At 52.1% G+C, this 11,465-nt stretch overlaps 1 protein-coding gene across 16 annotated transcripts in view; it reads right to left on the bottom strand.

Annotated features, from left to right (window-relative positions):
- LOC125319131 overlaps positions 1–11,465 on the bottom strand; it is a 114,277-nt gene extending 102,812 nt beyond the window's left edge. For 9 of the 16 annotated variants that reach the window (XM_048290155.1, XM_048290159.1, XM_048290156.1 and 6 more), the window contains exons 1-17: positions 11,432–11,465; positions 10,787–10,840; positions 10,251–10,415; positions 9,953–10,063; positions 9,387–9,525; positions 8,397–8,560; positions 7,778–7,930; positions 7,447–7,557; positions 6,452–6,590; positions 5,438–5,625; positions 4,819–4,971; positions 4,488–4,598; positions 3,493–3,631; positions 2,479–2,666; positions 1,860–2,012; positions 1,529–1,639; positions 534–672 (exon numbers count right to left, since the gene is read on the bottom strand). In XM_048290155.1, coding sequence (XP_048146112.1) covers positions 534–672; positions 1,529–1,639; positions 1,860–2,012; positions 2,479–2,666; positions 3,493–3,631; positions 4,488–4,598; positions 4,819–4,971; positions 5,438–5,625; positions 6,452–6,590; positions 7,447–7,557; positions 7,778–7,930; positions 8,397–8,560; positions 9,387–9,525; positions 9,953–10,063; positions 10,251–10,415; positions 10,787–10,840; positions 11,432–11,443 — 2,230 coding nt within the window. In that variant the 5' untranslated portion in view covers positions 11,444–11,465. The remainder of the gene's footprint in view (positions 1–533; positions 673–1,528; positions 1,640–1,859; positions 2,013–2,478; positions 2,667–3,492; positions 3,632–4,487; positions 4,599–4,818; positions 4,972–5,437; positions 5,626–6,451; positions 6,591–7,446; positions 7,558–7,777; positions 7,931–8,396; positions 8,561–9,386; positions 9,526–9,952; positions 10,064–10,250; positions 10,416–10,786; positions 10,841–11,431) is intronic. The other 7 variants (XM_048290167.1, XM_048290166.1, XM_048290164.1 and 4 more) reach the window with 3 other exon arrangements.

The raw sequence follows: 11,465 nt of genomic DNA on the forward strand, positions 1-11,465 counted from the left end.
AGGCTGCTGGCAGTTCACGGGCCCAGGCATATGGGCTGTGACGTTCTGCAAGAATCCTACCAAGTGCAGGTCATTAAAGCCCTGGGGAATGCGACTGCTGCCACTGAGAAAAACCTCGAGGGATTGAAGCCGCTTGGCTTAGTGTTGTGAAGCACCGGGGTTTGGTGGCTGCCTGGATCACACTCGTCAGCAAGCTCTGCCCTGAAGGACAGCGGTTCTTAGAATGACCCATTTTCTTGACCGGGCATTACAGGGGAGCTCAGTGTGGGTTGAAACACTCCGGGCCCAAATCGAAGCCCCCTTAAGCTTTGTGGAAAGCAGCTGTAAGGGTTTGGTTTGGGTCATTTCTGGGGGCTGTGACACCACCCTGTTGCAGTCCTGATCTGCGGAGATGCCAAACCCTTTGTGCAACTGCTGCAGCCCTTGGTTTGTGTGCACCTCAAGGTGCAAGAGCAGCAATTGTGCCTTGGTCATTCACCAGGAGGAGAAAAAGCCAGGTCAGTAACACTCAGAATTCCCATGCTTGCACTCACCGTGAACTTCGTAAGCCATGTAGGTGGTGAGTCCGCTGCACATAGCGGCAATGGTTGCTCCGTAGGAGTTGAGGTTGTTGACCAATCCATTGGTGACAAAGGTGATGTGCTTGGTAGTTCTTCCAAAACCGATCAGGTTCTAAAGATCAAATAGCAGCATTGAGCAAGCTCAGTGCTGGGATCTGGTTCCTGCTAGGCCTATTCCTAGGTCTGGAATGAGGACTCGGGGCTGGCTGTTTGAGTCCCAACTGCCTTTAGGGACACCTTTCAATCCCCTTGGGGCCTGTGGGAGCACTAGCAAGCCTTGAAGGCAGCTGCAAAGGCAGAGCTCGTTCTAAGGGAGTCAAGGTGCAGGGAGCCCGAGGGGAAGTGGCAGCGCAAGGAAAGCGCTGAAGAGGAGAAGAGGAGTGTGGCCGCTCTGTGTAGCCAGTGCTGGGCTCCTTGCAAAGCATTTGCTCAGTCCCTGCCCTCGGCCCTCAGAGGCACTCGGGCTGTCGGCTGGAAGGCCGGCAGCAGAAGTGTCTTGCTGCAGCCCGTTCTAAACGGGAGCCAAAGAGGGCAGCAGCAAGCCCGGGCAGATCCATTTGCTCTCGGACTATTTGCTTAAGTGGTGCTTAAGACCTCTCTGAGAGCCCTGGCTGCTCTAGCGGGACGAGTCTTTCTGAACGGCTCTCGCGGCGTTGTTTCAAAGGAATTGCCGCTCTCTTTTCCTCCTGGAGTGCTTTGTGGCCTGGCCCAATTCCCTGGCTGCTGGTGTTCCCTCGCACGCCCTCTCAAGGTTCTCAGAGAAAGCGGAGCTGGGGGAGGGAACGATGCAGCCCCTTTCTTCTTTTGGCAAAGCATTCCTACAACAATTTTCCAATCTACACTACTGTTGAGAGAAAGGAAAGCCTGCCACTAGTGACAACCTAATCGTTTCCATAAAGAAAAAGCACATGAAGAAACGGCCCGCTGATCCCCAGGGTCAGGAAGCTGCTACTCCTTAGGAATCTTACCCTGCTCTCTTGTGCCAGGCGGGCCAGATTATCAAAGCGGGGCATCTCGTTTCTGTTCATGACGGAAATGTAGCAGGCGTTCTGTTGCGTGACTTTGGTTGCAATGACGCCCTGTAAAATCAAGTCATCGAGCACTCAACATTTACATTTTCCAACTGTTAACAGTGGGATGAAGTCGGGATGGAAACCGTTACAAATGCTGAGAGTTTCTACCCCACATCGTGGACTCCAAACATTCAAAATACAGAAACATGCCCCGTTCCTGGGCCCGCTGGAGCAGGAGCCAGTCTCCTCGTCGGCTTTGTGAACGAGCAGCCCCCCTGCCACTCACCGTGTTGTAGTTCCAGATGGTTTTCCAGGACCCGCTGATGCTGTTTTGCTCAATGACTGCCACACGCCATTGCCTGTTGATGATCACGATTTGGGACTGGCCACCAATGATGACTTGCGTGTTGTTGCCTGGGATGCCGGGAATCTGCTGAGACTGAAAAGCCAAGGGAAAGAAGACGTTTGGCCTTTGAAGGGAGACAGTGATGTCCCCAAAGCTTTAGAAAAATCCCTGCTACAATAGAAGAAGCGCTGGCCCCAGGACAGTGCCGGCACTGCCCTCATTCTTTTCCAAAGGACCCAGAATCAAGGCTGTGCTGTTGGGCAAAGGCCCTAAGAATTCTTTTCAAGCATTCAGTGAATCATTGCTGCATCTGACAGCTGTCATCTGGTGCCTTTGGAGGTTGATGCGTGCAAGACCACTGGCCACAGTCCATCCAGGCTCAAGGTCTTGGACGGAAACCTCTGCTGACCCACGGCTCTGTTTCAGCATCTGCACCCTCGAGCAGGAAGCTCTCGAAAGAGGAGATGCCAGGCCAGAAGGGCATCAGGCTTGGCTTTGGGCAGCAGCTCTGGAGCCCCCCCATTTGATTCAAGAAAGGTAAGGGCTAAGGTTTTCTCACCGGGAAAGGTCCAGTCCAATTGCCATTCCAACCGCCAGTCCAATTGCCTTGCCAACCGCCAGTCCAATTGTCATTCCAACCACCATTCCAATTGCCATTGCCATTGCCATTGCAGTACTTCAGCTCAACAACTCTCAGGACATTGAGCGTAATGCATGATCCCAAGTTCACCTGGGGTCCTTGGAAAGCTAGAAAAGAAAAGACAAAACCCCATGAGCTGAAAGACCGTGGTTGCCTTTCTGCAGGAGGGTGCTGGTGTTGCTCAGAGCCAGGCAGGTTCTGAAGGATTGCTGCACTAGGAATGTTTGAGCTGTACGAGGGACAGATTCCCTTGGAGAGCCCAAAGAGCACCAGCTCTGTGGCTCAGCAAGGAATGCCCACAAAGACGTGCTCTTGAAACCCCTTTGGCATTTCCCGTGCAGAAATCGGGGCTCTATGGCACTCGCTCCTGGGAATCCCGATGGCTGGGCATTACAGGGTGAGGCTGCTGGCAGTTCACGGGCCCAGGCATATGGGCTGTGACGTTCTGCAAGAATCCTACCAAGTGCAGGTCATTAAAGCCCTGGGGAATGCGACTGCTGCCACTGAGAAAAACCTCGAGGGATTGAAGCCGCTTGGCTTAGTGTTGTGAAGCACCGGGGTTTGGTGGCTGCCTGGATCACACTCGTCAGCAAGCTCTGCCCTGAAGGACAGCGGTTCTTAGAATGACCCATTTTCTTGACCGGGCATTACAGGGGAGCTCAGTGTGGGTTGAAACACTCCGGGCCCAAATCGAAGCCCCCTTAAGCTTTGTGGAAAGCAGCTGTAAGGGTTTGGTTTGGGTCATTTCTGGGGGCTGTGACACCACCCTGTTGCAGTCCTGATCTGCGGAGATGCCAAACCCTTTGTGCAACTGCTGCAGCCCTTGGTTTGTGTGCACCTCAAGGTGCAAGAGCAGCAATTGTGCCTTGGTCATTCACCAGGAGGAGAAAAAGCCAGGTCAGTAACACTCAGAATTCCCATGCTTGCACTCACCGTGAACTTCGTAAGCCATGTAGGTGGTGAGTCCGCTGCACATAGCGGCAATGGTTGCTCCGTAGGAGTTGAGGTTGTTGACCAATCCATTGGTGACAAAGGTGATGTGCTTGGTAGTTCTTCCAAAACCGATCAGGTTCTAAAGATCAAATAGCAGCATTGAGCAAGCTCAGTGCTGGGATCTGGTTCCTGCTAGGCCTATTCCTAGGTCTGGAATGAGGACTCGGGGCTGGCTGTTTGAGTCCCAACTGCCTTTAGGGACACCTTTCAATCCCCTTGGGGCCTGTGGGAGCACTAGCAAGCCTTGAAGGCAGCTGCAAAGGCAGAGCTCGTTCTAAGGGAGTCAAGGTGCAGGGAGCCCGAGGGGAAGTGGCAGCGCAAGGAAAGCGCTGAAGAGGAGAAGAGGAGTGTGGCCACTCTGTGTAGCCAGTGCTGGGCTCCTTGCAAAGCATTTGCTCAGTCCCTGCCCTCGGCCCTCAGAGGCACTCGGGCTGTCGGCTGGAAGGCCGGCAGCAGAAGTGTCTTGCTGCAGCCCGTTCTAAACGGGAGCCAAAGAGGGCAGCAGCAAGCCCGGGCAGATCCATTTGCTCTCGGACTATTTGCTTAAGTGGTGCTTAAGACCTCTCTGAGAGCCCTGGCTGCTCTAGCGGGACGAGTCTTTCTGAACGGCTCTCGCGGCGTTGTTTCAAAGGAATTGCCGCTCTCTTTTCCTCCTGGAGTGCTTTGTGGCCTGGCCCAATTCCCTGGCTGCTGGTGTTCCCTCGCACGCCCTCTCAAGGTTCTCAGAGAAAGCGGAGCTGGGGGAGGGAACGATGCAGCCCCTTTCTTCTTTTGGCAAAGCATTCCTACAACAATTTTCCAATCTACACTACTGTTGAGAGAAAGGAAAGCCTGCCACTAGTGACAACCTAATCGTTTCCATAAAGAAAAAGCACATGAAGAAACGGCCCGCTGATCCCCAGGGTCAGGAAGCTGCTACTCCTTAGGAATCTTACCCTGCTCTCTTGTGCCAGGCGGGCCAGATTATCAAAGCGGGGCATCTCGTTTCTGTTCATGACGGAAATGTAGCAGGCGTTCTGTTGCGTGACTTTGGTTGCAATGACGCCCTGTAAAATCAAGTCATCGAGCACTCAACATTTACATTTTCCAACTGTTAACAGTGGGATGAAGTCGGGATGGAAACCGTTACAAATGCTGAGAGTTTCTACCCCACATCGTGGACTCCAAACATTCAAAATACAGAAACATGCCCCGTTCCTGGGCCCGCTGGAGCAGGAGCCAGTCTCCTCGTCGGCTTTGTGAACGAGCAGCCCCCCTGCCACTCACCGTGTTGTAGTTCCAGATGGTTTTCCAGGACCCGCTGATGCTGTTTTGCTCAATGACTGCCACACGCCATTGCCTGTTGATGATCACGATTTGGGACTGGCCACCAATGATGACTTGCGTGTTGTTGCCTGGGATGCCGGGAATCTGCTGAGACTGAAAAGCCAAGGGAAAGAAGACGTTTGGCCTTTGAAGGGAGACAGTGATGTCCCCAAAGCTTTAGAAAAATCCCTGCTACAATAGAAGAAGCGCTGGCCCCAGGACAGTGCCGGCACTGCCCTCATTCTTTTCCAAAGGACCCAGAATCAAGGCTGTGCTGTTGGGCAAAGGCCCTAAGAATTCTTTTCAAGCATTCAGTGAATCATTGCTGCATCTGACAGCTGTCATCTGGTGCCTTTGGAGGTTGATGCGTGCAAGACCACTGGCCACAGTCCATCCAGGCTCAAGGTCTTGGATGGAAACCTCTGCTGACCCACGGCTCTGTTTCAGCATCTGCACCCTCGAGCAGGAAGCTCTCGAAAGAGGAGATGCCAGGCCAGAAGGGCATCAGGCTTGGCTTTGGGCAGCAGCTCTGGAGCCCCCCCATTTGATTCAAGAAAGGTAAGGGCTAAGGTTTTCTCACCGGGAAAGGTCCAGTCCAATTGCCATTCCAACCGCCAGTCCAATTGCCTTGCCAACCGCCAGTCCAATTGTCATTCCAACCACCATTCCAATTGCCATTGCCATTGCCATTGCAGTACTTCAGCTCAACAACTCTCAGGACATTGAGCGTAATGCATGATCCCAAGTTCACCTGGGGTCCTTGGAAAGCTAGAAAAGAAAAGACAAAACCCCATGAGCTGAAAGACCGTGGTTGCCTTTCTGCAGGAGGGTGCTGGTGTTGCTCAGAGCCAGGCAGGTTCTGAAGGATTGCTGCACTAGGAATGTTTGAGCTGTACGAGGGACAGATTCCCTTGGAGAGCCCAAAGAGCACCAGCTCTGTGGCTCAGCAAGGAATGCCCACAAAGACGTGCTCTTGAAACCCCTTTGGCATTTCCCGTGCAGAAATCGGGGCTCTATGGCACTCGCTCCTGGGAATCCCGATGGCTGGGCATTACAGGGTGAGGCTGCTGGCAGTTCACGGGCCCAGGCATATGGGCTGTGACGTTCTGCAAGAATCCTACCAAGTGCAGGTCATTAAAGCCCTGGGGAATGCGACTGCTGCCACTGAGAAAAACCTCGAGGGATTGAAGCCGCTTGGCTTAGTGTTGTGAAGCACCGGGGTTTGGTGGCTGCCTGGATCACACTCGTCAGCAAGCTCTGCCCTGAAGGACAGCGGTTCTTAGAATGACCCATTTTCTTGACCGGGCATTACAGGGGAGCTCAGTGTGGGTTGAAACACTCCGGGCCCAAATCGAAGCCCCCTTAAGCTTTGTGGAAAGCAGCTGTAAGGGTTTGGTTTGGGTCATTTCTGGGGGCTGTGACACCACCCTGTTGCAGTCCTGATCTGCGGAGATGCCAAACCCTTTGTGCAACTGCTGCAGCCCTTGGTTTGTGTGCACCTCAAGGTGCAAGAGCAGCAATTGTGCCTTGGTCATTCACCAGGAGGAGAAAAAGCCAGGTCAGTAACACTCAGAATTCCCATGCTTGCACTCACCGTGAACTTCGTAAGCCATGTAGGTGGTGAGTCCGCTGCACATAGCGGCAATGGTTGCTCCGTAGGAGTTGAGGTTGTTGACCAATCCATTGGTGACAAAGGTGATGTGCTTGGTAGTTCTTCCAAAACCGATCAGGTTCTAAAGATCAAATAGCAGCATTGAGCAAGCTCAGTGCTGGGATCTGGTTCCTGCTAGGCCTATTCCTAGGTCTGGAATGAGGACTCGGGGCTGGCTGTTTGAGTCCCAACTGCCTTTAGGGACACCTTTCAATCCCCTTGGGGCCTGTGGGAGCACTAGCAAGCCTTGAAGGCAGCTGCAAAGGCAGAGCTCGTTCTAAGGGAGTCAAGGTGCAGGGAGCCCGAGGGGAAGTGGCAGCGCAAGGAAAGCGCTGAAGAGGAGAAGAGGAGTGTGGCCGCTCTGTGTAGCCAGTGCTGGGCTCCTTGCAAAGCATTTGCTCAGTCCCTGCCCTCGGCCCTCAGAGGCACTCGGGCTGTCGGCTGGAAGGCCGGCAGCAGAAGTGTCTTGCTGCAGCCCGTTCTAAACGGGAGCCAAAGAGGGCAGCAGCAAGCCCGGGCAGATCCATTTGCTCTCGGACTATTTGCTTAAGTGGTGCTTAAGACCTCTCTGAGAGCCCTGGCTGCTCTAGCGGGACGAGTCTTTCTGAACGGCTCTCGCGGCGTTGTTTCAAAGGAATTGCCGCTCTCTTTTCCTCCTGGAGTGCTTTGTGGCCTGGCCCAATTCCCTGGCTGCTGGTGTTCCCTCGCACGCCCTCTCAAGGTTCTCAGAGAAAGCGGAGCTGGGGGAGGGAACGATGCAGCCCCTTTCTTCTTTTGGCAAAGCATTCCTACAACAATTTTCCAATCTACACTACTGTTGAGAGAAAGGAAAGCCTGCCACTAGTGACAACCTAATCGTTTCCATAAAGAAAAAGCACATGAAGAAACGGCCCGCTGATCCCCAGGGTCAGGAAGCTGCTACTCCTTAGGAATCTTACCCTGCTCTCTTGTGCCAGGCGGGCCAGATTATCAAAGCGGGGCATCTCGTTTCTGTTCATGACGGAAATGTAGCAGGCGTTCTGTTGCGTGACTTTGGTTGCAATGACGCCCTGTAAAATCAAGTCATCGAGCACTCAACATTTACATTTTCCAACTGTTAACAGTGGGATGAAGTCGGGATGGAAACCGTTACAAATGCTGAGAGTTTCTACCCCACATCGTGGACTCCAAACATTCAAAATACAGAAACATGCCCTGTTCCTGGGCCCGCTGGAGCAGGAGCCAGTCTCCTCGTCGGCTTTGTGAACGAGCAGCCCCCCTGCCACTCACCGTGTTGTAGTTCCAGATGGTTTTCCAGGACCCGCTGATGCTGTTTTGCTCAATGACTGCCACACGCCATTGCCTGTTGATGATCACGATTTGGGACTGGCCACCAATGATGACTTGCGTGTTGTTGCCTGGGATGCCGGGAATCTGCTGAGACTGAAAAGCCAAGGGAAAGAAGACGTTTGGCCTTTGAAGGGAGACAGTGATGTCCCCAAAGCTTTAGAAAAATCCCTGCTACAATAGAAGAAGCGCTGGCCCCAGGACAGTGCCGGCACTGCCCTCATTCTTTTCCAAAGGACCCAGAATCAAGGCTGTGCTGTTGGGCAAAGGCCCTAAGAATTCTTTTCAAGCATTCAGTGAATCATTGCTGCATCTGACAGCTGTCATCTGGTGCCTTTGGAGGTTGATGCGTGCAAGACCACTGGCCACAGTCAATCCAGGCTCAAGGTCTTGGATGGAAACCTCTGCTGACCCACGGCTCTGTTTCAGCATCTGCACCCTCGAGCAGGAAGCTCCCGAAAGAGGAGATGCCAGGCCAGAAGGGCATCAGGCTTGGCTTTGGGCAGCAGCTCTGGAGCCCCCCCATTTGATTCAAGAAAGGTAAGGGCTAAGGTTTTCTCACCGGGAAAGGTCCAGTCCAATTGCCATTCCAACCGCCAGTCCAATTGTCATTCCAACCACCATTCCAATTGCCATTGCCATTGCCATTGCAGTACTTCAGCTCAACAACTCTCAGGACATTGAGCGTAATGCATGATCCCAAGTTCACCTGGGGTCCTTGGAAAGCTAGAAAAGAAAAGACAAAACCCCATGAGCTGAAAGACCGTGGTTGCCTTTCTGCAGGAGGGTGCTGGTGTTGCTCAGAGCCAGGCAGGTTCTGAAGGATTGCTGCACTAGGAATGTTTGAGCTGTACGAGGGACAGATTCCCTTGGAGAGCCCAAAGAGCACCAGCTCTGTGGCTCAGCAAGGAATGCCCACAAAGACGTGCTCTTGAAACCCCTTTGGCATTTCCCGTGCAGAAATCGGGGCTCTATGGCACTCGCTCCTGGGAATCCCGATGGCTGGGCATTACAGGGTGAGGCTGCTGGCAGTTCACGGGCCCAGGCATATGGGCTGTGACGTTCTGCAAGAATCCTACCAAGTGCAGGTCATTAAAGCCCTGGGGAATGCGACTGCTGCCACTGAGAAAAACCTCGAGGGATTGAAGCCGCTTGGCTTAGTGTTGTGAAGCACCGGGGTTTGGTGGCTGCCTGGATCACACTCGTCAGCAAGCTCTGCCCTGAAGGACAGCGGTTCTTAGAATGACCCATTTTCTTGACTGGGCATTACAGAGGAGCTCAGTGTGGGTTGAAACACTCCGGGCCCAAATCGAAGCCCCCTTAAGCTTTGTGGAAAGCAGCTGTAAGGGTTTGGTTTGGGTCATTTCTGGGGGCTGTGACACCACCCTGTTGCAGTCCTGATCTGCGGAGATGCCAAACCCTTTGTGCAACTGCTGCAGCCCTTGGTTTGTGTGCACCTCAAGGTGCAAGAGCAGCAATTGTGCCTTGGTCATTCACCAGGAGGAGAAAAAGCCAGGTCAGTAACACTCAGAATTCCCATGCTTGCACTCACCGTGAACTTCGTAAGCCATGTAGGTGGTGAGTCCGCTGCACATAGCGGCAATGGTTGCTCCGTAGGAGTTGAGGTTGTTGACCAATCCATTGGTGACAAAGGTGATGTGCTTGGTAGTTCTTCCAAAACCGATCAGGTTCTAAAGATCAAATAGCAGCATTGAGCAAGCTCAGTGCTGGGATCTGGTTCCTGCTAGGCCTATTCCTAGGTCTGGAATGAGGACTCGGGGCTGGCTGTTTGAGTCCCAACTGCCTTTAGGGACACCTTTCAATCCCCTTGGGGCCTGTGGGAGCACTAGCAAGCCTTGAAGGCAGCTGCAAAGGCAGAGCTCGTTCTAAGGGAGTCAAGGTGCAGGGAGCCCGAGGGGAAGTGGCAGCGCAAGGAAAGCGCTGAAGAGGAGAAGAGGAGTGTGGCCGCTCTGTGTAGCCAGTGCTGGGCTCCTTGCAAAGCATTTGCTCAGTCCCTGCCCTCGGCCCTCAGAGGCACTCGGGCTGTCGGCTGGATGCCTTAGGAAACAACCCAATGAATTTGAATGCTAAGAACCTGTTACTTCTTAGGTATCTTACCCTGCTCTCTGCAGCCAATCGGGCCAAATTATCAAAGCTGGGCATCTCATTTCTGTTCATTGCAGAAATGTAGCAGGTGTTCTGTTGTGTGAGTTTCGTTGCAATGATGCCCTGTAAAATAAAATTATCGAGCACTCACAATTCAGTTTTTCTTTTGAGTTTGTGATAAAGTTGGGATTGAAGCAGTTATGAATGCCAAGACTTTCTACCCCATATGGTTTACTTCAAATGGTCAGAATACAGAAACGATTCCCATCCCTTGGTCATCTTTGGAACAATCTCGCTCCCTGCCACTCACCGTGTTGTAGTTCCAGACAGTTTTCCATGATAAATTTTTGCTCTTTTGCTCAATAATTGCCACCCGTGTTTGACTATTGATCTGCACGCCTTGTGAGATACCGGTGATAGTGATTTGGGACTCTCCACCAAAGATGATTTGCTGGTTTTGATTTATCTGCTGCGACTGGAAAACCAAATGGAGCACTTTTAGATGGACGTGTTAGTCAGTGTCATTTCCAATGCTTTTAAAAAAACCCTGCTACAATAGAAGAAGTTCTGTCCCCCCTGTAAGACCCAGGAGTGCCCTCAGTATTTTCAAATGGACCCAGAATCAAGGCTGTGGCATTGGACAATAGCCATAAGAATTCTTTTTAAGGATTCCCTGAATCCTTGCTGCATCTGACAGCTGTCATCTGGTGCCTTTAGAATTTCATCTGTCAGAGAAAACTTCAATTCCTTTTCTCTAAAGTGGTGGAGAAAGAATCAAGGAGATCTCATGAAGCAGGGAACATAGAAAGAGCAGCCATTCATGTGGAAATTGGTCACTGTACTCACGTAATCAGCAAGGGCTGGAGTCAGGACAAGTCCAAGAAGGACTGCAGTCAAAATCTGGAATGAAAATCAAATACAAAAGTGTACCTGCAGCTCTGGCTGACAAATCCAGTCATGAGAATCCTCCTTCCCTTTTCCTAATCTGATGTTTAAGGGTCCTCCTTTCATCCTGGCATTGCAACAGTGCCCTAAAAGGGAGTCACCCTTGCTTTACCCCAGGGTGCTGCACAGGAGACACATTTCCCACTTGCTCTTTCAAGAGCTGAATCTGCAGTTGTTTCTCAGACCTGTGCAGGCACACACAGGTATTTTACAAGAGTGAGGAGAAAGCTTTTCCATTTCTCGTGCTCTGGCATTACAGGGAAGGGGTTGATCCACTAGTGCAGTGCTCCAGTTGTGCAAAAGCGTTGACAATGATGGACATGGATTAGGCTTCCTGCTTTCTGAATCATGTACAGGCAAGCTGTGAAAAGATCCTTACCTCCTCAGCTCCTTTGGGGAACAGGGGCTGAGCTCTCATTCTGGAGGAGCAAAATGTCCCCAGAGAAAGCCTTTGTGCTCTAGAGAGGCAGAAGCACTTCTGAGGGATAAAGGAATGGGTTTGGATCAAAGTTTCAGTTTATAAGGAAGAAAAGCATGCATACTTACAGGGAGATTCATCCTGACTGCAGAGCTGACGCTC

This window comes from Corvus hawaiiensis, chromosome 36 (assembly GCF_020740725.1).
Source record: "Corvus hawaiiensis isolate bCorHaw1 chromosome 36, bCorHaw1.pri.cur, whole genome shotgun sequence".
Taxonomy (NCBI): domain Eukaryota; kingdom Metazoa; phylum Chordata; class Aves; order Passeriformes; family Corvidae; genus Corvus; species Corvus hawaiiensis.